Source organism: Platichthys flesus, chromosome 6, assembly GCF_949316205.1.
Source record: "Platichthys flesus chromosome 6, fPlaFle2.1, whole genome shotgun sequence".
In the NCBI taxonomy this organism is placed as follows: domain Eukaryota; kingdom Metazoa; phylum Chordata; class Actinopteri; order Pleuronectiformes; family Pleuronectidae; genus Platichthys; species Platichthys flesus.
In genome coordinates this window covers 5,227,203-5,251,763 of record NC_084950.1, presented here as the reverse complement: position 1 = coordinate 5,251,763, position 24,561 = coordinate 5,227,203, and the positions used below count along the sequence as shown (strand labels likewise).

The window sequence follows — 24,561 nt, the reverse complement described above, 5'->3', positions numbered from 1 at the left end:
ATTAGAGATATTTGTCATTTGTGCACAAAAGGTTGATTTTTGACAAACTGTAAATACACTGTCACTGCATAACAGGAACCTTTATTCAAATTAATGCAAACACAAAAATGTAAAAACAAAATGACTAACCAACATTTTTCAGAATGAAGTGCCAAAAGTAACAGGATGGATAAACAGCAGTAAACAAAACATGTCACAAGGATGGAGCTCGATCATGTCACATGATCTCAGAGTTCAACATCAGCTGTCTTTGAACGTACTGATGCAACATTAAAGTACTGTATGTTATATAAAGTGAATGGTTCCTTAATTGCCTCACAGTTTCAGAAGTTTGAAGTTAGAACTCAAAGTCCAGCTCAGTCATGTCGATGGCCCAGGCAAACTTGTCCCTTTGGCTCTTATTATATATTTTTTCTACAGGTACCTCCATGTTCTTACTCCTACAACACACAGGAAACAAGACTGTCAAGTATGCACTGTAAAATAAACATTAAACAACCAAACAGTTCAAATAGCTTGTGAAATCTTTCTTTTTAACGATAGAGAACACAAGTGCTTGAACTCCCCGACATTTTGTACATGCATGACCGAAGAAAAATCATTGCAAATCTATTGACCTGAAATTACATGCATATGTCTCTGAACTGTTAAACATTTGGTTCTTTGTAGCCCTGGCCACACAGCTTCTCTTCTGACTGACTCATCAGTAGGTGGGTTAATACTTTGGTCCACTGAGCTCAACCAACATGAGCAAGTTACCATGGTGGTCGACTCCGATTAAAAGTAAACCATCCTCTTTACACAGAAAAGCCTGATGAGTAATCGTGGCCCCAGGTAGAGGAGGTCATAGTTCAATGTAAAACCTACCTTGTGGTGATTTTTTGTAGCTTTGCACGTGTGTGAATTTGTGTTTTAACCAAAACCCCAGAGTCCAGATCTGTATTCACTCACCAAGCCACACTAATGCGTGGGTCCAGATAGTTGAGCTTGGAGGTACCCAGTGCGACCTGTTTGTTTTCCTCTTTATCAGTCGCCTGGACCTCCATCTTCATCAGCTGCTCTTCAGCGCGCTGCACCGCTGACTTCTTCCGCTCCACCAGCCTGTCAGAAAACAGGCCCAACAAGATAGAGCAACAGAATGACACAGTTAAACTTGTCAGAATCCCCTTCTGTGGATTCTTTACATGATCTGGTCAAGCAAAGAGCAAAGAGGAGTGTTTCATCACTCAGGTGAGGATCCCTTTGTAAATAACTGCAGCCTTCACAAAACCACTACACCTACCCCACCCTAGGAAATACATAAATGTAAAACATGCCATTCAACACCAGGTAGATTTGAGTACTGGCTTAAATCTAGTTTTCATAAATTTCCTTTCTGCTGTCACAAATGATTTATATATTACATAATGTGAAAACCATGCTGCACAGTAATGTACAACCAACAGTGTTGGTAATTGCCTTTTTACCGGGAGCAAAAAACTGAAAAATATTAAAAAGGCAGAGAAGCTGTGAGTTAAGAGCGAAGCTGAATTTCAAGATCTTGTGTTTCCTGTGGCTAAACTGCAGCTCATTATTCACACTGAAGCAGTTATGTGAGCTGTCAGGGTTCTTTTCTATAGAGGATGTGACTGTGTATAGCAGGGATTCTGTTTTAAGACTGTTTTAATGTCCACAGCCTGACAATTATTGAAAAAGTTTCTCCACTACTGCAATACTTACACCTGCAGCTTTGAGTCTGGGCTGCCTTTGGTCTTGGCCTCCTTCTTGACCTGTTTCAGCTCCGTCTTCGCCAAAGCCAGCTTCTCCTTTCTAGCATCAATCTGGGTGGAGCACATCAGGGTATTGGCATGTTCTTAAACATATATATTACTGTCAGCCTCAAGGTCTCGTTTATTATGCAGTAAATGTGAAATTACATTGTTCCCACCTATGCATTGTGAAGCGAGTGTTAATGTGATGAATAAGATGTTCTTACCTTGGCCTGTAGATTTGCCATAGACTGCTCAAAGGTCTTTGGCAGCGCCCGCTGATGGTTACAGAGAATAGCAACTGCTCGGTTCGCTCTGTTGTAGGACAGCAGCTTCTCCGACTCATTGTCAGACTCTTTGGAGGACGACAGAAGAGTAATTTGAGTTTAGGCAATTAAGTCCAACAGAGAACATGTATCTAAGCCCGAATCGTGCAAGTTTAAAAGATAAAATCATGCTGGCCTCCCCTGTGTTGCTACTGCACACACACACACGCATACAATTACAGGTTGCTAGCTTTTCATTTCATTCATTCAGATCTCCAGTAGCTTCGTCTTTTTCTTCCTGGGGTTCAAACAGCACACACCGCAAATACATGACAGTCTTCAGATTGGCTCTCAGTGGCAATCCAGAATTGAGAAGCGAGTGTGACACTTCCATCTCTGAATGAGAGACGGTGGCAGACTCAGCCCATGGGAGCCCGATAAGAGTGAAGCAGAGGCGCACCACACTGAGTCAAGTGATAACGTTCTCCTGCCATGGCTGGAAGAGAGGGTGACGTCAGGGTATCTCATATCAAACGGGCTAAAAATAAGAGAAAGGCCAGAAGTGTGGTAGTGTTTTTTTAATCACGACTCCCTGACACACGCAGGGAAATGAGACAATCAAAAGAGGCAGAAGAATAAAGCACGACTATAATTAAAGCAACACTGTGTAACATTTACCGCAGGTGACTAATTATATTAGGCTCTTTGTCCAAGAAATTAGAGTGGTTTTCATATATAGAAAAAATAACATCTATCAAAGTGTTGAGTGGAGTTTAGTCCACTGGATATTACCCATGATCCCCGGCTTCCAGGCCCAGCAGAGCAGTAACGAATACACCAAAAACTGTTTATTCTTGATATTAAAAAAGTGTTGGAGATAAACATTGTTTTTAATGACTTCCACTGATCTAAAGTTCAGCTTCACTCTTCAACCTGCCGGACCTGATCCTGACAATTGAAGCTGCGACTCTCCCTCACTTCTCTCAGGAGGTTGGTACCTGCTCATAGAAGTTACACCGAGCGAGACCAGACGCTCAAGGTGAGGAGTGGGAATGAAGGAGGAAACATTCTCCCTTTGTCCAAGTCAGTGAACCATCAAACCATCGAAGCTGCCGTTTCAAGGTGAAAATGTGTCAGTGTTGCTTTAAGGTGTCAGTATTTTGTCACAGAGCGATTTATTTAAGGTTGGCCTGCTTTACAGTGTAGTGAATGTGTGAATTACTGTTTGTGAGCTCTTTGAGCTGCTGCTGCAGGACGATGGAGGCGTTGTACGTCCTGAAGACCTTCGCAGTCAGACCCGGCATCAGGGAACTGAGATGCTTGTTCATCAGGACTGTCTGCAATGAGGAGAAAAGGGGGGGGAACAGTGTCAGAGAAGAAAGAGAACAGAGCCACTATCAGGACATGTCCTGGACCACTAGGTGGCACTGTGGTATTGTAAGACCTCAGTTGGAGGCACCTGTAATATACCCTAACAAATAAAACACATAATGTACCATCTCAGCCTTCATTATCATCATCCATTAGAGCAGGAAGATTAAAAAGATCACAGTGCTATTTCCCCCCTGACATTTCTTTAGGTTTTTATAACAAGTTGAAGCTGCCACGGCTAATGGTTGGATGGCCATTAGCTGCTGTCAAATGGCTGCAGCTCACCAGAACCGCCAAGAGATGAAATGGAGTTCAGGCTGTGAGGGCACAGAACAAAACAAACATGTACGCTCACTGCACAAGTCCTGATATGAGGTGCAAACACATGGAGGAGTTGGGAGGCAGATTTCTAAACATAGATGAAAGCAGACAAATGTGTGTGTGTGTGTGTGTGTGTGTGTGTGTGAAGGAGAAAATAATTCCGGTGAAGATTACAATAATGATGTGGTTGGTTTAATCAGCATGGGGTGTGCACGCGTCCGTCTGGGGCCACAGACGGTGTGAGTCTGTGTGTGTCGCTGCAGGAGCCTATTAAAAACAGGACGAGGGCGGGTTTCCGTGCATGTACGTTCGTGTGCACGCATGTACTCGGGAGCACACTGGCACACCAATTTGCCGTCGTGCCCGACTTGCTAATGAGCAACCTAACTCTGCCCCCTGAAATGCTAATGAAGGTCTCTGTGAGGGGCAGGTGTGAGAGATGCTGCACTCTCTCCCTTGGCCTGGTGTGGTATGTGGACAAATGTGTGCGTTTGTCCTCCGTGTTCCCTCCTAAGGCATCATTACAACATATCGTTACTACACCTCAATGATACACTCTTAACACTGGTAGCCATTTTGTGGTGAGGCCAACTGATATTGACCGTTTCCATTCTTAACCACTTGCGATGATCTGTGTATTTTTCCCCCTGCGTGTTCTCAGCATCAGTTTCCATCTGTTCTGTTAAAAGAAAAAGATAAAAACTACACGAAACCGCAAGTGGTAATTAAATTGATTTGACTAAGTGTAGTTAAAGAAATTAGGTTACAGTTAACCTAAGTGTTTGAACTGCAGCTCTGTTGACAGGAGGCATCCTGACGAGTCTGACAGACCCTGTAGGCAGTAGAAGCAGCCGGCAGAGGAATCTCCTCAGTAGACACAAGCTTCGTTTATGTTTCTAAATAAGCACCATCATGCTCCGATTCATTTAATTCCTTGTCTAACAATGCAGGTGACGATGACACGGCAACATAACTCTATGATTCACTCCAGTCACTGCAATGTTATTCTGAAATCTGTCACAAAGGACACTAAATTCCAGCTATGCTGGGCCTTTAAAAATGATCAGTATGCTTCAAGCAAAGCGCTTGTTGGATAATCAATTACTGTCGGAAACCCTCTTGTCCCACATTTTCAACTTTGCCTTTTTCCAGTGTTGAGGTTGTTCCTTTCACGGTGGTGACACCTTAACATTTAGAAGACGGCACCAATGTCACCTCGTCTCAAGCTGGAGTATGAAAGGAGGCGGCGGCGTCGCCACCTTACAGTCGGTGCACGCAATGACCAATCCTCCAAGCATGTCAACTGATTGAGGGACTGCGTCCGGCGAGCTTTGAATTCTATTGAACCAGCAACGGGCACACTCCCAATTTCCAGCTGGAACCTCTATAAACTGTTTGACCTAAAATGTGGTCAGCAATACACTATTTTAGAAAAACAATAGGGAACTATTTAAAAGTAATTTGAAGATAACAATATATGCATATATATATTATGGATATTTCTATAGAATGTGGCCGCCTCAGTCACCTCTTTCCAAACTGTACATAAAACATCATGTGAGCAGCCCTGAGGCAATAACCAAGCTCAGGAGCCGAGTCAGTTATGGTCCAAACATCAGAGAGGCTGTAAATGGAACATGGCTCTGACAACTCTCTACCTCCCTTCACTCTTCATATTTCACATTGAGTCCAGGTATTCCGTTGATTTCTTTCACTTCCCTTTGAAAACCCAGCTGAGGAAATCAGCAGCACGCTCGACAGTTCCATTCTTTCCCTCTTCCTCCATCATTATGACTACATCTGCCTCCTCACCTCCGACGTGCACCACCCGCCTGGGCTGTCAATTCTGGCCGTTTCCCCTTCTCCCTCCATCTCACCGACACCTACCTTTTCCCAGCCGTTGTCCACCTTCTCCCTCCTAACCTGCCCTCACCTGGACCAGCTGTCATTTCCCTACCACTCTGTCTACTGTTACACACACACACACGCATGCACGCACGCATGCACGCACACACACACACACGCACTCCTCCGCTCTCTCGCTGTGTGGCCTGGCCTTTCAGGATGTCAATCAGGCCTGCCCACTGCAGCTATTACCATTCCACCTCCAACATACCCTGACATTTCCCGACACACTAGAGGGCAGAGAGCAGAGGCACCCCACTTCCTCCCTGCAGTCGCTCCTTCTCTTCATCTCACCCTCTCCCTCCTGTCCGGTCTGCAGTCTTCATTTTCCCGCCTGTCAGTCTCTTTTACACGTCGCTGCCTCTCAAACCTTCCTTCTGATTTTTCTTATCAGCATATCTTCCTCCCTGCATTTCATTAAACGCTTCTCTTCCGATGTGGCAATTAATCTGTTGCATACATTCGCACCGACACTCTCCTCTCTCTTTGAGAGTTTCACTTAACACTCAAGGCAACATGACGTGTAGATTCAAACAATGTTGTTGATCTTTTGTTTTATGATGACAAGCAGCCTGAGAAGCCCCACGTCTCCTTGCGGAGGAGTCGCCTCACTTCTGTGTGGCCCTGCTGCCTGCAGCTACATGAAGAGGTTGAAAGGACGGCAGATTTCTTTTATTTTTTGGTGTGGAAATTCATCTGCCCACCATGTTCACTCTCAATTTTCACTAGCACAGTTTCATTTTTTATCTGCCAGAGTCCATGCCCCCTCTCTCTCTTTTGAAACTCCTTTTCTGCTTCCACTCTCGCCGCTTCCAATATTCTCCCTCTTCTCCTCACCTCCCATTTCCTCACGTTACTCCTTTCATCTCTCCACACCAATGGTTCATCTCATCTCTCTTACACCTTACAATTTAGTCCCTGCTCTTCTTTTACCCTTCTGTCCCCCAGAAGATACATATAAAACTCCAATTTGCTTTCAGTCCATTTCTTCAAACATAACTCTCCTCAGGGTGTTTCTCACACTTTCTTCACAACCACAAAGAATAAAGATCCGTTGCTCTTTACTTGTGAGCAGTTAATACCAGAGGATTTGGTTTGCCGCTTCTTTTTTTCAATAGCAAGATGTAGAGCGTCAGCGTGGCAATGTTTTTACAAAATATATCATCTTTAACATGTTTATAATGGGTATAAAACATGCAAAACATTTGAAGAAAGACATGTAGAGGCAGTTGATGAGATACTCACACTGAGTCGGTCAAAGAGGTCATCTCCAGGTTCTTTGTTCTGCAGGAAGAGTTTAAGGCTCTTAAAAACCTGAAATGATACACATTTTAAAAATTATAGTACATCTCAACCAAACCTGACATCTAACTGCTTTATTAAAAACTAATAGTTGGATGAAATAATTATTCAAAAGTTTCTGTTTTGCTTGAGGTATACATTCAGTTGAGATCTACATACAGTGTGCCGCCTGTGTCAGGAAATTGAACTTTAAACATACCTTAGTGTGATAAGAACTACCAAAAAAATGACTAAAACAAGCATTGAGACAAATATATATAAAAGGTATAATTAGTCGTTTCAGTTTATGTCCCATCCACTGGCATTGAGGACCTGTACTGCAGCGAGCCACCAGGGGGCAATCCAGATACTTTGCCTTCCCTTAGGGAGCTTCAATCACAATCTCTGGTAAGGAAAAGGTGTGTTTATATGGTTGGAAGGGAACGGGAAGCCAACCAATCACGTATCAATTATTCAACATTGCCAACATTACAGGCCTGGCTGGGGCAATTTGAATAAGACAGATGCCAAACATTGTAGATTCAATTACCTTCAATATCAATAAATTCAACAGGAGAGGTTGAACGTGGCAGTGGTTGTTTAAAAGCTACTTTGAGTCAAATCTAAAATATAAATGGTGAAATTACACAGTAAATACACATTATAATTCACTTTACACATAAGGACTGTGGTGTGCATGTGTCTGGAGCCTGAGCAAAATCGACACAATTATTGTTGACATTTCCAGCGACTCCACAGATGCACTGGTCCCCAAATAAACCAGTGAAATATGCCAGACGCCAATTAATGGCAACAGATGTGTTGCTTTATAAACCAGACGGACATATTTCACTTACTGGTTTTGCTAAAAATGCCCCCCCCCGACTGGAGAAATCAACAGAAGAAATATATTAGAAAAAGAAGAGAAGTGCAAGTGGATAAAAAAATCAATTTCAGTCTAGAAGTAAGAGAAGCACAGAGACCGAAGTGAACTTCCCTAATTGGTCGAGTGATGTGTTTGGATGTGTGTGTGCGTGTTTTTTTGTGTGTGTGTGTGTGTGTGTGTATTTGCTGAGATGGGAATAACCATTTAGAAAACAGAGATATATAAATATTTAACAGGCTTAAAGTAGCCAACAGAAAACATTTATGCAGCTGCAGGTGTCCCCACATTCAGGTGCTGTTTGATTAAGTCGTTCAGCGTCATTTTGATGTAACTACGTCCTTGTTTATAAACAACACAACAGATTCTCTGAGGTGGTAACGAGTCACTGGCAAAGTATGCATGTGTGGGAAAGGCACAGCAAACACATATGGATCGCTTATTATCTGAAACATCAAATATTTAAAACCCAGAGGTTAAAAATGAAAATGTCTTCCCGCTATCCTTCCGTTTTATACAGAGTGACATTTAGCTGCAATCCCACTGATTTCCCTGGGAATTTAGAATGCTAAAATATGCGAGGGACTAATTAATACTAACTAATGTGTTGCTTTTGAATGCACGTATGAATAATTATATGATCTGCCAAGAAACAAAACACTTTGGCTGTCAGGTGCTAACATTTCTTTCTCCATCTCTGGAGCAGAAGATAGCTGGGGCCGACACCAGACGAGGGGTTGGAAATTTGCATATGCATATGCTCCTGCAGTGCACACAAACATACACAGACACACACTTTCTCATAGGCCACTTTAGGGAACATTAAAAACCCTTCATCATTCATTTCTTGACAACTGACTGCAACCATAACCACTACTTGAAAAACCCTGAGCCTTAGAATAATAATTCTTAATGTTAAAAAACATCATTACCTCTAGTTAAGAGCTTGTGTTTTCATCTGTGTTTGATTGTATGTCAGAGCTAGAAGCATAACACAAGAACTACTGGGATTGAAGTGGCATGGGTCAGGAAAAGAACCCATAAAACGTTGGTACAGATCCAGAAGATTTCTTTTCACTAATGTCCTTTACAGGACTGATATTTATGAATGGTGCACAATTTAGTGCAGCTCGACTGAATGTAAGTGGATTATAGGGCCTCGGTCGAGGTGTGTGCTCTACTCAGAGCGTGACCAGTTTACTTAAACCAGGTCATGTTGCCCGGATGCAATAACCAGCTTCAGGTTACCCCAGTTGGAAGGCTAAACCCCCCCCCCCATGAAGATGTAATCCAAGAGCAGCAGAGTGGAGCACAGGGACAGTTCAGCAGTTCTAACAGACAAATTAAACCAGCACAGCCACAGGAATCCAATCTACAACTGTGGCTCCAGGACATTTTTCAGTTCCTTCTCTGCTTCAGGCTCTGTGCGTGCACGTGTGTGTGTTTGTGTGTATGTGTGTGTGCATGTGTCAATATACACGCATGTGACCTTCTCTGCAGGGACTTCTGCCAAAACCCAAAGGGCAACACCTAGATTATCATAATGAAATATGTTATTTTTTTTGTATCTCAATGAACAGCCCTTATATTGGAGTATTTTTGCTGATGTCTTTTCCAAAGGGGAATTGATTCGTGTTTTAATGAACTACATTTAGTAGCATAAAAATATTATTCACAATTAAATGTCAGATCCAGACAATAACTAATGACGACAGGTGGAGAGGATGGATGCAGGGCCGGAGGTGTTAATCACTTTGTGTGTCTTTTTTATCCCTTTACCTTCTTGATGACGGGGACTTTGTTGTAGTAGCGAATGGAATCTTTACCGAGGAAGTCGAACTCCACCACACATTCGCTGCCGTCCAGCTGCTCGTGCAGGGTGATGTGCTCCACACGGAGCGAGCAGCAGCCCACCGTGTCTGCCGTCTCTCCCTCCTCCTTTTCATTACCAGCCCTCAGTGCCAGCTTGATTTGTTCAGAAGATGCAAAGATAAAACACACGTCAAAGCGAAAGACACACAATCATCAAGCACTCCAACCAGCGTCTCTGCCTTTCAAGGAGCCAACGTGAAAAAAAATCAGACGACAATTAAATGTATTCATCAACACACGAATATTCTGTGACATTAAGTAGGATTAAAGTCCGTGATAAACGCAAAACAAAGCTGAAACTGAATAGAATTGGTCTTTGGCACGAGCCAGAAGCAATCACCCACTCGATCTATCTTTTCACTCACTGCAGACTGAGATTAGCTCGGGGAAGCAAACGGCTACATATAATCAATTTCTTCCTTGTAAAAGATCTTCCATCTCGCTATGAGAGAAAACAGAAGAGGCAATCAGGACACATTGCATTGATTTCCAGTACGGCCACATGGCCCTTGGTATTAGACCTGGGCATTAAGGAGAATCTGACACTGACAAAGGTGTCTCTCTCTGTGCAAACATTAAACTTCAGTTTCTCCTTGTGCGCCACCACAGAAGCAGACCTTGTCTATGAAGTAGAGGGCCACAGCTCTCTGGCGAGTGACCATCTCTTTGGACTTGAGATCCAGGAGGTATTGGTTACGGATCCTGTCCACGCATGTCTTCAGTTTCCTGGCTACCTCGTATTTCTCCCAGTCCTTCTCTCCCTGCATTGACAGAATTACAAGAAGCAAGACAGGATGAATAGGAGGAGCAGAATTAGAGAGTGAGCTTTCTCTGAAAACAAAGAACTAAAGAGACACAACCTCAAGATGACACCATTTCACTTGAAAGGTGTCAAATTAGATTGTTTTTTTCCAAACGTAATCATGAGGTGAGTGCAGACTGTTAAGTCGCACAAAAGAAAAAGTAAAAGCACACAACTATAATGACAGGATTCTCTCCTGCTGTTGGTTATTATATTGCAACCGAGAAAAAACAATTAAACCCATCATCAGTGAAGACACACAGACATATTGTCATGGAGACTAAGTGGAATAACTTAACCTTTACACATGAAAGATGGAAAATGGGAGGAGGAGACTATGAATGAAAATGGGAGATTATAACACAAAGATAACCCACAGGGGGATTTAATTTGCACTTACACACCAGCTTTATGGAGATTTTATAGTTAAGAAATAAAAACATCCTTGCAAATCTATTTCCTCTGCAGTGAAATGCTCTCCTAGGGTTCTGCAGGTTTCAACAAGTTGATTTTAAAACTCTTACTGAGGTAATGAATGAAATGTAAGACTTATATCTTCTCATAATCAAGGGGAGGGTGAAGTAGCCTGGCAGAGGATAACCCTGATATGCCACGTTATCCTGTATAGTTTAGGCAGAGACCGAAGGTATCCAGTCTTTACCAACGCCAAGCCGACAACATTAAGACCTCATCTGCCTAAACATATTTACTGCTGAGTATCCCTGTGTCTACTTTGGTAGGAGGCTTTTCCCTGTTTGCATCTGACCGACGGCCTACCTTGAGTTTTGAGTTGGCATTGAGCATGATGTATTTGATGGAGCCCTGGATGTTCTCAGTCCAGCTGGCCAGCCACGTCACAGTGTTATCATGCCTCACCTCTTTCCAGCGGTGACCAGCAGGGGGCAGCGGGACACACGCTTCTCTGTCAGAGCAAGAAAAAAACCCGGTACCTGATATAGATACAGCAAATGCAATTTCAATCATTGTGAAGTACAGGAGTACAAGAAACGTTCATTCAGCACCAGAGGCCACTGAGTGAATAAGTCATGCATAACTACAATTCTTGAGCGATACAAACCATATTCTAGTGGTTATAGGTTCTGTGTTGCAGTGTATTACCATAATCTGTGCAGCTGTCAAAAAGGCTACGCTTTGTTGCCTTCCAAGAAAGATGGTTATGTGCTGTCTTTTGAAAAGATAGAAGTGGTTTCTCTGTGAATCCAAACTTTTAAACACTTTATGCACCGAGGTCTTGGTTTCTTGAAGTCAGTGGATAAATCTCGTGACAGTTTCACTCTCACTTGCTGCAGTTGATGATGACGTCCTCTGGCTGGATCCTCTTCTTCAGCATGCCCTGCTTGGGGTGCTCGCCTCTGCCCCTGAACAGCCCTGGAGGCTCAATCTTAAAGTTGCCGATACGCTCTTTGTGGTGGTCCAGCATACAGAAGCCATACTCATCCACTATCTTCTGATTGGCTTCTTTCAAAGCCTTGAGATATAAAGTAGAAACACATACAAAGAACCTAAATTATCAACTTTCTTAAGACGTTGACAGGAAGATGTGAAAGTAACATCAAGCACATGTGCAGAAGGAATTAAGCTAGAGTCTCTTACCAGCTTCTCCTCCTTGCTCATGTTTTTCCTGGCCTCCACCTTGGCTTTGTGCATTGCGTGGATCTCTCTAAAGTCACATTTGTCAAGATCCTGAATCAGTGCTCTCTCCTCATGGGTCATCTCCTACACACAAGAGAGGGGATTTTTTTACTAATTAACATTATCAAATTTTCAAAGGATTGATCTATTATAACAATCATTATACGATACAACCTTAATATTCCATGAATCCATCAGTGTTTAAAACAAATCATGTACACATGTGCATCTCCTGTAGCTTTAAAAAGCCATTTTACCCATTTAAATTAAAAACCTTTAAAACAATACATTAGGCTCAGAAGGACTGGAGTCTAAATAATATGATAAAAACATAAACCCACTTTTATTAGAAACTGAGCCTTTTACTCCAATATCTCCGAGCGTCTCTACAATACTAATGTGCCGACTCCGAAACCTTTAACTTGAGGAGGAGGCAGACAAAAGGTCTGCACACAACATTACATTATTAAATTTACCGGGAGCTATTAATCGAGTGTGCAGAACCTTTGTCTGTTCAAATAACGCATTACAACAATAATGTATCATAAAGACCAAATACGACGAGCATGATCGGAGCAGATCAGTGACCTTTCATTTAATTACTCATCTTTATGGAGGCGCAGGGGAAAAAAGGGAAAAGTGGTGTCGTTATGAAAGGCCAGAGTAGAAACCATCTCCTCTCTGCACAAGCTTCACCAACCGTGTTGACGCTGCAGCCGCGGCTGAGTTTCAACTTTCTAAATTTGCTGCACACGGGGTCATTGTATTGGCTAGGTCACTAACAGGGCAACGGTACGGAGAGTCTCAGTGGAGACTAAATGGTTCCTCTCAGAATAGTCTGGTTTATTACGTAATGACAGCATGAAGGCTTTTAAGACGACCTCCTGCTGTCAGGCCAGAAAGGTGCAGCAGCAGCAACTGCAGGCGGACATCAAAAATGGCATTTCTTTTTTTTTTAAAAAGGACATATTGACCTAGAGCAGAACAATATATCAGTAAAATAGGTAAATGTTTTTTAAGGACCCCCCTCTTCCCCACAGCATATTATCAAAATAAAATCAACAATATTTATCACATAAAAACACAGATCTTAATATAAGGGACTTAAATTGACAGATTAAGACTGAACTTATCCATCCAGGATAAAAGTAATGACCCATCAGGTTATTCAGAGCAGGAACACTCTTGAAGTTTTGTTGTGCAAAAGCAGACCTCTACATAAACACATATGTGCTAACACATCCACACACACCTCTCTGCAGACACACTCTGACAGTGTGGACCCGCAGTCAGTCTGCGTGTCTAAGCATGACTGACACCCGACAGTGGGCGGGCACTGAGGGCAGTGGAGCGAGGAGAGGTTTTTTCCGGCTATAATAAAACCCTTTAATTGGATTTGTTCATATGCAGGGGAGCTCCTTGTATGGATTAGCATATCAATGCCTTCACACAAATCGTATTTTCAAGTGCATTGAGCACTAAGCAGCGCAAAATTAATTCTGCATGATATGCCTTGGGGCTTGGCACTTGTGTTTCCTCTATACAGAGGACACCCTGACACCCTGTCACACACACACACACACACACACACACACAACACGTACTTTTCCACTCTCTCTCCTATTTACAGTACACACACATATTCTAACAGAAAGCTCTAAGTGCAGACAACTTACATTGTAATTGGATGTTATCCATCTAAAGTTTCTGCAGCTGACATTTTCAGAAGCTGACAGTGTTTAAATGTTGTACTTTTTATGCCAACGTAAGCATTGTTCAACCGAGGGAACAGCAGAGTAAACACAGCTGATACAGGGAGGTTTGAGCTACGACAACTTATTCATGTATACAGCAAATTATCCAGGGCAAACAAAGCTTGCAATCAACCGCGCTGTAGCAGAATCAAGGGAATTGTTGCAGGACTAAACAACCACAGCAATTCACATTGAGAATTCTGAGAAGACTTTTGTTCAGCACGGGAATGGTTTTCATTTGAAATTTTATGGAGATGTCAAATTCTGTTTATTTCATTTTCATTTTCATCACTAGAGATAAAATTCTGACCCGCGGGAATCAGCTGTAAGAGGCAGTTAGGGATTTTTGACATTTTTCTTTCCAGAACTGAAGAATAGGAAGAAGAAACACCTGCTCACTGTCAACACTTGCTCAATGAAGAACATTTCAATGTGTCTCTTCTTCTTCTCCTCCTACGTACCTGTCACAACACATTCAGCCATGCAAGAGACTTTTTGATGTGCTGAGGTCCTTCCAGAACTGGCATACGGTGTCTACAGCTATAAACAAGTTAAACTTTTTAAAACCATGAAATTAATTTTGAGACCAAACCTGTGATAGACACAACAAACAGTGAAATTATTCGTGTTCCACATACACACATTTATGTCGGTGAGACTCAACCACCTTGATCCCCATTGACCCACAAAGAGCAGTTTGTATCAGAAGCACTTCCAGGCACTGGCTGTAACCACCACAATGACTCAGCATTCTCAAGCTTTTAATTTCCACTTGTTCCTCAACGAGCCAAACAGTGTGTTAGAATGGCATTAGTATATAATACAAAATCTTAACCAGAGATAGACTGAGGACGTTGCACATAACGGAGTGGATCCTTCTAAACTTAGGCAATTTAAGGCCTTTTATTTCTAGAATTGAATTCAAGCCATAAGGCCTTTTGCATTTACCTTCCTCCAGTCTTGAAAGAAGTTCTCTCTGAAGACCGTTTTGGTGGTGTACTCGTGGTCCAGCATCTGGGCGAAGAACATTGCCACCTCCTCGGCGGCCGAGCTCAGCTTCACCTTCTGACCTGTACAGATACAAACACAAGCACATCACTACAATTCTTATTACTGACCCGTCGTACATGTTATAGGAGGTGAGGCAGAATGCAGCTTGTCCACTAGGCTCAACATGTTCGTGGTCACACCTTCTGGAGTTTGATGAAGCTCCAGCGTGCAACAGCATCCACCTCAGCTCCTTCACAATCCTGGCAGACTAATCCATATATTTAGAGACGGGCCTTTTCAGAGACAAGGACAAAGATCTACATTCTGCCCCTTGACTACGAGCAAGCTACAAACAAGCAAAAGCACGCACAGGAATTAACAGATCAAACCAACTTCCCACAGGACACTGCTGTGCCTCGACTGCTAAATAAAGCAAAAACAATTACAGTCATCAATCAGCGTTTGACCCGATACACCTTTGGTGTCCTAAAGATCCGATGGTGCGTGTCCTGTGTGTTTGAACAACGGAGTTGGCGCCACCTTTGTAGAATTCTTTGTTTTAATTCCCAACTTAGTCCACGGTTTCTCCACTGTTTTAATTTCTAAGGTTTTTTTCTGATATTATTCACCTGTTCCCTTTTCCAGGAGCTCCTAAATATGCTGAGTCAGGGTCATGTGGATGTGGTTGTGTGACTGCAGAGCGAGCTGTGTAATTTAAACACTCCAGGCTGTGAAGGTCAAACATGCTGGTGTTGCATCAGTGCATGTTAATGTGTTCAGGACTGAGTGTCCTGTGGAAAGATAATTCCTCTTCTGTGCAGCAAAGTCAGAACGTAGAATAGACTTAAAGGGGAGATGAGCTTGTTCTTACGTCACTTAAGTTACCAGATGACCTACTTCAGAAATTTTGTAATGAAAATCGGTCTCATCTTTTATCACAAGCCTTTCAATTAATTTAGAGTTTATTTTATAATTACGAATATAGGTTAATCTGATTCCAAGTCTTTTATAGTTATTCTGTTTTTTAACACCAGTGTTTTCCCCAAAAGTTATAACCCAATAGGAATATTTTTACACCCTGTCATCGCTATTTTTTTGAATGTCAAATCCAAATAAGCGTGTTTTTTAAAGAAATTGTTTGTAATAAAGAACTTTCTAGCCTGTTTGGATCAACCTCTCTCATGTGTCCTAGCTCCGTAATGTACTTACCTTTGTAGAGAAAGTGAACGTCGTCAGGTAGAGGCTGGTACTCGGGGGGGAAGGACGGTCCTTTGTGCTCCAGGAACTTCCATTTCAGCCCATCTTCATACTTTTCTTCCTCCCACCTGATGGAAGCAGAGAGATGGATAAAATGAGGGTGATTTCTGACAAGGTGAAGATTGCTCCTCTCTGGTCCCCAGTAGTTTGTTTAGTTCGATTGTGATTGTGCAAGTGTGTCTGTGTGTGTATAAGAACTTGTACTTCATTCTTTGTGAGTACATTTTTTGAAATTCAGGTTGAGGAAGTAGAGATCTGTCGACCATCTTTATATACAGTCCATAGATTTAATGTTCAGGTCGGAATTAGATTCGAGTTAGGGGGGGTTATTGTGAGTGTCAAGGTTTGCGTAGGGAAATATAATGTCCATGAGCATCCTCACAAAGACAAGCTGTGTGTATAAGTTAGATACAAGATGAAAAAGAAGCATTTCAAAACCATCTCCAGCGACTCTGCTCCTCCTCTTCCTTCTTTTTGATCTTCAGCAGTTTGGCCTCTTCAGCCTGCTGCTTGGTCCTCTTAGGTTTTTTGGAGACTGGGTGCTCTCCTTCCTCCTTCTTTACCACCTGTGCAGAGAAGAATACAGCGAGATGTCAAATTTAAAAGGCTCCCACCGTGATCCTCATGTCCAGAAAACCTCAAATAGTGGGAATACTATTGACGGAGACAGATCACTACAGGGGAAAACTCATGTTTACCTCTTCTTTCCTCTTCTTTGACTTCTTTTTCTGAGCATCTCCGGCACCTTCATCGTCCGGCTCATGTTGCCTTTTCTTCCCCTTGGAGCTGAAGTTACCAAGAGACGGATTATTATCACAAAAAAAATATATAAACACCTATAAAATGCCGCTTTGTTAACCATAATCTAATATCAGGAAAAGCCTACATGTAAAAATGTCTGTAACTTCAGGTATAGCCATCTTAGATACCAGTCACACTTACGTAGTTTTTGCACTGGGGTGTGGGGGACCTTCCAAGTGCTCTTCTTTATTTCTTTTCCTTTTCAACCCTTTCTTCTTCACGGCAAAGTCCTCGTCCTCTGGCTCCTCTTTCACCGAATCGCTGAACCACAACAACGAAAAGAGTCAGCATACAGAATTCAAATTTTAATGACTGTATAATCTTAGCACTCGCTTCTATTGTTTTTACATTAGATAACATTACATTTCATCTCTTTCCAATCTGAAGTCAGTCAGATTTGTGGCCACATAGCGTTATAGTTTTATACTGGATGAGGCTTTAGATGAATTACCCGCCCTTCTTAAAATCCAGTTCACCCACAGAAAGCAATGTGTTTAATCTCAATTTAATTAAAATTAAATAGATTTTGAAATAATCCCTATTTGACCCTGATCCTAACTGCTGTTTTCTAACTGCTGTTTTCTCCTCTATCGTGTCTTGTAAATCTCACTTCAGATGTTGATTTTCAATCACCCTGACTTAACATGCTAATAACAAGGCAGGAGCTTTCACTGCTGCCTGCCACAAGGCTGCCTCAAGTGGTCCGACAAAATTAGCCTGTCATGAAGAATAAAAGTTTTCTTGTGGTCACTGACCACAAGAAATTACAAATAATGACGGGAATTATTTAAAACAGTAATGATAATGCCATAATTATAGCAATTAGACATGAAAAACAAATTACATCTGAAAGCTTGGATTTCCCTGCAGAGTGAGGAATTGGTGGGTGGGAAAATGGGCCTAATTAGGAAATCAACTAATTACAGTCACCGCTGCTGATAAATATCAATGGTCTCCAACATTCAGTGAAGAGAGAACTGCGGGAAAGCACATAATCGTTTTGTTTTCTCATTACTGGGATGAAACGTGTCATAACTAAACCTTTTAGCTGTGGGAATGCAAATGCATGTGGGTCCACGTCTGAAGGACCACCTACTCAGCTGACATCCTCTGAACCACTCCAGTTTCAAATAGAACCAAACATATGTTTACACTTCTGAGTGTTTCCCATACTATTATGTGGCTCCCTACGATAATCACACTGACGCCACATTGAACTTTCTATTCATTTCAAATAAGTAAAATGATTTTTCATGGTTAAGCTGATTCATTCAGCCTCTCATGACTCTGCTCTCTTGACACAATCACACACTGACAAGGTATTAATGAACAGAAAGGCTGAACATGCATCCTGTACCCATCACCCTTATGCATCCTGGTCCACACCTGAAGGAACCAGCCACTGTGCTGACCTTCTGACCCACTACAGTATCATAATACACTGAAGTATTTCTACACCTCTCAATGTTTCCAATACATTCAATTATTTGTTGCCGGTTCTACAACATTGACACTGACCGCCAGATATTGATTTTGTAATTATTTCAAGTGTTATACTTCTCAGTGACCCGGCTCTGCTCCCTCCATCCCTCTCTAAACACACAAAAACACACACACACAAAGACAACAGACACAACTGTTTACTCAGACTGGCAAATATATATTTTTTGTCTCCACTAAAAGGAATGACGCACACAGGTATTTGCATATCGAGCAGAGAGGTGAGATCACAGGAGGAGACAGATTCAGGAGGTGTTGTAATATCAGGTGTGAACACACAAGCTGTCAACTTGTGATCAAATCTCTCAGGACAGATGTTGACACCCGGTTTAAACGAACCATTCAGATGATTTGACAGTTTTTTTGCAACAGGACTGAAGATAAGTAGGAATAGTGATTTTTCATTCACTGAAAGAACGATGAGCTTTTTTCTGAAGTCTGGAGAATATTATTTGCTTGCTGAGGCAAGCTGTAGCACACGGCTTCATTTATTACGTTGTGTTGTGACAGATTTTACCTTTATCATAAAACTGCAGCTCCGGCCTTTGGGATATTTCAGTTTTTGCAATTTCAATAATATTATAATTAATTGTTGAGTTCTGACTGACCTTTTACATCATGTTCATCATTTTTTGACATTTATCCCAAAACCCTTCTGCCAAGGAATTATTCCTTCTTCCAGCAAATCCTCACAGGAGAATCTGCACAGTCAGTGCACGACTGACTACACTTACACAAAAATCCAATCACACTGTCATTCCATACTTCGGTTCTCATGACATCCTTCATGTAGTCATCATACTGAAAATACGAAACTATTGGTGTAAGGATTTGGAGAGAATCTGCCTGTGTGTTTCAGGACATTCAGTTTAAATAAAATATGGTATACATGATAAAATATAGAAAAAACTGTGATGGAGCAAGTTTTCCACAAATTATCGAACTGTGTGTTTGAATTATTAAACTGCTTCCATCAATTTGCCTTTGTAGAAATCTGTGTCCCCCATCAGAGATTAAGTTTTTTTTTTTTTTCTGTGTGTAATCCAGAAACTCAACTGCCTCCCATCAGCATGTCCCAAACCCCTTTATTCCTGAGAAAAGTACTGACAAGTCTATGCTCTTAACCTTCACAGTCGAAAAACTACAAAAGCCTTTTGTATATCCACAATGAAGAATACATTTTCGAACATTCCCCGTGTTATTTTTGTATTTTCAGATTGTAAGTGAGGATCAGCTGCTCAGCTCTACTACTCAATGTGAAGATATAAGAAAGAAAGCGTGTGTAGAAATGGTCATGTTATTTTTCGTAAAGACCGACTGCACCACTGAGCAAAATCCATAAAAAGCTATAAGAAGCAGGGTGGGTCACTGCGTCCATTGACATTTACAGTCAGTGGCTCTAACAGCCTTGTGTTTCTTCCATAACTCTGCTGCCGTAACTTTCTCCCCCGCATGAAACCCACTCAACCATCACAGTTGCCACCTGAGCCCTTTCTGAGGGGAGAAAAAAAGAAATAAACCCTGAAGGGGAAACATTAAAAGGCTGAATTTGACAAAAAAAATAGTTTTTCAACAGTCATCTCCTTTAAAATGTCACTCATTGTTTTTGGGGCTGGGCTGAGTCTGCATCTCGGAAACAATCCATTAGCAGCTGTATAGAAACACCGCTGTGAGACAGATTTGACTCAGCACGCCTTCGGCCAAAGTCTGGCATCCTGGCTACGCCCTGCTGAGCATCCAACTACTCAAGCCGTGCATTCTCATTTATTTCTTTTTTGACAGGCCGCAGATATTTGTCTTCAGTGCACAGTCAAATTAAAAGCATAAAATGGGAAACGGCTTTTTTTTCCTATAGCCCATGAACATCAAAACACAAGGATTATTTTCATCACCTCAGGAGGGAAGAGGAGTCCAAATTGTGAAAAGTAAGACTTCTGGCACAAGTATTTCTTTAGTATATTGTTCAGTCTAGTGAAATAAAGACTTCATCCCTACCTGAGACCGTTGGCTGACTCGTGGGTCTCTTTCTTCGGTGTTCTGACCTGAGGGGAGAAGTTGCATTTAAAGCTTAATAAAACATAAAGTCAGTCATAAAGTAGTCTGCAAACATTAATTTAACCAAAACAGATCATGTCTTCTAGGACTCTTTGTGTGTCGATTTATACACTGATGTTAAATCTTTGACTGGTTCATGGATTGTTTTTTGATAAAGATCTTTCATCTGAGGGGCTCAGAGGGTGAGATCATAATCATCTGTAAACGATCAGTCTATATGCAAGATATTAATCAATTACAGCAATTATCAAGCAAAAATACAAAACCTTGACCATTTCCAGCTTCTACCAAATGGGAATCTGCTGTTTTGCAGTGTTTGATACACGTGTCTACATTTTTTGGACTGCTGAGATGTCATCATGGGGATTTTTCACCATCTTGTGACATTTTTTAAAGACAACAACTTTCTAGTCATCGCCCGACTGTAAATAATTAACTTTCAAATCAACTTTAGATAAAAACAGGAATGGGAGGCAATGCAAGGAATATTAAATGAAGTCATGTTATCAGATTAATTGTTACCAATTTAACGTTGTAATCAAAGCACTTTCCTAAAATAATGACTTCCAAAAGCCTTGATATTGAAATGCATGTACACAAACTGGTCTTGAGGATTTCAACAGCTGCTGGAACAAGCGTATGCACATGCTGGGGCTGCGTCAGTGTGAGCTGAGGTCAGCAGGTGACAGGGGCTGGAAATTCTAGCCTGGTATCTGATATGCTGCTTCCAGAGAGGGCGAGAGTTATGGAGGGACTCTCGTGACCACGACACTGAATTTCCATTGACGTAATTGTGACACAGGTCAAATTTTAGCCGGATGAAAAGCTTGATATTATCACCTGACTGATAAATCAGTTGGCAAATAGGAACAGCTGATGTGAGCCCTTTACATATCAGTGTCGGTGTTTGTTTGCCAATGTGCACAAGTAAGAAATCTGTTGTTTTACAGAATGAACAAGGCATAAAAATATATATATTTTTATAAAAATTAGTATTAAATTCCTTTAAAATGCAAATACAACCAAATATAGACAGAAGTTAGGTTGTAAATTATAGGTATTTATTATAAAGCCTAGAGTTAAACAGAATTTTCTGCAGTTACATGTCTTTATTGAAAAGTTTGATAAATACATCTTAGGAATTATTGCAATTTTTTTTAAATGTATATACACAAAAAACACATCAGTATTGTGATTTTTACTCCCTAATATTGGCATCAGTCTCCAAAAGATGAATATCGTCTATTCAATATAGAGCAAAGAGAAGAAAATGGGATTTACCTTCTTAGACTTTCCATTATCGGTTTTCTCTGCAGATTTATTTGGCTTTGTGCTGCTCGTCAGTTGGAGGAGATGGGAATGGGATGACAATGAGAGAGAGAGAGAAAGGGATGGTTAGCGATGCAGTATTTGTAACACATGAGCAGTCAGGAAAAATAGTACAAGTGCAAGAAATAATCAATTTTCCATATAACTGTGACTTGACCTTTAAAGGCCCCTAAGAGAGAGACTCAGAGTCTGAGCTGCACTTTTCAAATGAGAGCATATTCAGCTGATGATAGTTTCCATACTCTGGCTGGTTAGCATCGTCTTAGTTTCTGAAAACTATATAAAATGACACCGATCAGACAAGCAGTGTCCCAGAGGATCCCCCAACAGCTTTGAACATGGTTCTTTTCAATTTGACCTTTCCAGACTTCAGGGCTTTATGTATCATAGAAGTGAGCACCGTAATTATTCCTCAGCTAAGTTTTTTTTTTGTAATCTAAATTTTAAACATCTGACTATGGTATTTTAACAGTTAAGGGACGAGGGACTTTTTCTTTGAGGGGAAAATTAATTGCATGAGTCTTACAGCAGAGGATGATAAGCTGATCCTTAATCAGTAATTCAGTCAGTGTGCTGTGAAATAACACAAGGTAGCTGGGCTGTCACAAAGAGCAGCCTGCTCTGCTGCCAGCAGTGCTTACAGGTGTCTATTCATCTCTCCGCTCTCATCAATTACACAAGCCAATGACAGATCGCTCAGCATTCATTTGTCTCTTCACACACGCATCAGATATCAAGGTAAATTAATTTATTCATATGAAGATGGAGTACCTACTGTACTCCACGAAATGAATGCGTGCACTTGATGCCACCATCCTCCTCGACAGCCGGTGCAGCAAAAGTAACCCTTTGTTGTGTCCAGATTCATTTATCAAGGTCCCACTCGCCAGGACATGTTTTCTGGACATTTCAAACAGTCAGATAATTTAAGGGTGGGTCTAGTAGTATTGACACTTTTAAAAAATGATGCAAGGTTGATGATTTAGTGTCTGAGTTGCAGGTGGTGGCTCCACCCATCACTGTTAACTGCACAATAAAGTCGTTTGATTTGTTTTGTTCCTTGAATTAGTCGAACACTTCATTAAATCGTGGCAGTCATTCAAATAATCACTTATATGCAGGTCCCTCAAATGAACTTTAGAGTTGGAACAGAAAATGACTATGCTCAACCGCTATAAATACTTCAACGTGCAGTATATTACATTATCAGGTTAAATGAAACGTGTGCATTATTGTCAAAGGCTTGATTAACAGGTTTGTTGTTACATAAAACCCCACTGGCCTTTTATCGCAGGAGTTCCGGGAGAGGGCATAACTGTTATACTTAAAGAGTCCGTCAAATTAAATAAGCTGTCAACTTTGTGGAGACAATCTACGTAAATAGATCCAATATCCACAAAGCCCCTCACCCAACCCAGAATTCTGTTTGTGTCTTCCCGAAACAAAATTGTTTTTGTTATCCTGTCCCCGACACACATGGTTATTCCACTTACCCAGCAAACATGGCTGACCTAACCTGAACCGGAATCTAATTTCAAAATTCTTGTCCAAACCCAATCCAGCGTAGGGTAATCACACTTTAACATGTAGCCCATTTCCACTCAAGTTCTCCCCGCAGGTTGGATGTGGATCATCTTATTGAATTTTACTTAAATCTTAACGTAGTGCTACTGCTCTATAGACAGGGTTAGTGACAGTAACCTGAAACAAAGTTAGCTTCAGACGTCTCTCCAGAAAAACACAGTACGATGATCTGTAGGATCCTGTCTGATTCATTTGTAAATCAGAAAACTGTCTGGATACAGATGACTGCACCAATAACAAGATGATGATGTTGAACAACGGGATGGAGGAAGGTTAGCGACACAAAACCGTATGAGTAAACTCCTAAAGCACCTACGTTAAAATGACTGTGTTGCACAATGGGAACAGAAAAGTGCTATACCTAAAAGTAACGCAAGGTAACCCAAAAGTAATCCTCATAAATGAACTCACCCTGACCCTTCGATGGCGCCGTCAAATTTCATTTTTTCTGTGCAAAGACCTGTTTGGATGTGTCCTGGGTTCATGGTGAACATGTGTGGACTGTGGTGCACTGAGGCCTGGTGCATATAACAGTGAATGATGCACACAAACACACAAACAAACACACAAACAACACACGAACACACACCTGTCTCTGATCGTGATTTGGATCGAGTCTCCTGCCGCCAAAGCGCTCTCATCGTCACTCAGCCTCTTCAGTTTCCGGTGTTTGGGCTTCCCTTCTCCTTTCGCCTCCTTCTCTATCCCCATCTCTCACACGGACCTTTACCGGAGTGAAAACCAACCGGACATTTACGTTTTTAAAAAGAAAGAGTCAGGGCTCACGGTATCAAACGTGTCAGGAGGGATTTAGCATTAGCACTGAAGCTAATTAGCTAATTGCAATCTATATTTCGCGTTAGCTTGTCTAGTAAATTAAATTCCATAACATGTCCGCCGGGTGAAGCTCAACAGTTCATCACTCTACTCACTCACCGGGTTTAATGTCGGCGGGTTCTCAGTTGTTTTCCCGAGTGACAGACACACTTCTGCGTTTGTGAACAAGACGAGACGTCGGGCGGTGAACTTGCCTTAACGCGCAATAACGTCATTCCGAGTCGAGCTGTGATAGGCCGAGATCTCCAGGTTGCATGGCTTCCGAGGTGTTGCGGTGAAGGACGTCACTTCCGGTACTGAGAACTTCCGACGACCTTTCATGTCCTGTGTTGTGTTCATGTGTCGCGGAAAT

At 41.7% G+C, this 24,561-nt stretch overlaps 1 protein-coding gene across 3 annotated transcripts; it reads right to left on the bottom strand.

Moving 5' to 3' along the window:
- Nucleotides 1–134: 134 nt before the first annotated feature.
- zgc:173742 (DNA topoisomerase 1) lies at nucleotides 135–24,521 on the bottom strand. Of its 3 annotated transcripts, none has more exons than XM_062389477.1 (20): nucleotides 24,309–24,521; nucleotides 23,962–24,096; nucleotides 21,741–21,792; nucleotides 20,400–20,446; nucleotides 17,046–17,165; nucleotides 16,802–16,889; nucleotides 16,542–16,669; nucleotides 16,056–16,171; nucleotides 14,805–14,926; nucleotides 12,064–12,186; nucleotides 11,751–11,938; nucleotides 11,326–11,371; nucleotides 10,265–10,408; nucleotides 9,555–9,740; nucleotides 6,857–6,925; nucleotides 3,237–3,351; nucleotides 1,976–2,103; nucleotides 1,720–1,820; nucleotides 952–1,101; nucleotides 135–440 (listed from the first exon to the last, which is right to left on the bottom strand). In XM_062389477.1, the coding sequence occupies exons 2-20, from the start codon at nucleotides 24,081–24,083 to the stop codon at nucleotides 338–340; spliced, it is 2,148 nt and encodes a 715-aa protein (XP_062245461.1). In that variant the 5' UTR covers nucleotides 24,084–24,096; nucleotides 24,309–24,521; the 3' UTR covers nucleotides 135–337. The 3 variants fall into 3 exon arrangements, with proteins under 3 accessions (XP_062245461.1, XP_062245460.1, XP_062245463.1); XM_062389476.1 differs by having other exon boundaries at nucleotides 11,227–11,371; nucleotides 24,309–24,514; XM_062389479.1 differs by lacking the exons at nucleotides 16,056–16,171; nucleotides 16,542–16,669; nucleotides 16,802–16,889; ... (3 more) ...; nucleotides 23,962–24,096; nucleotides 24,309–24,521 and adding an exon at nucleotides 15,047–15,067 and having other exon boundaries at nucleotides 11,227–11,371.
- Nucleotides 24,522–24,561: the final 40 nt, after the last annotated feature.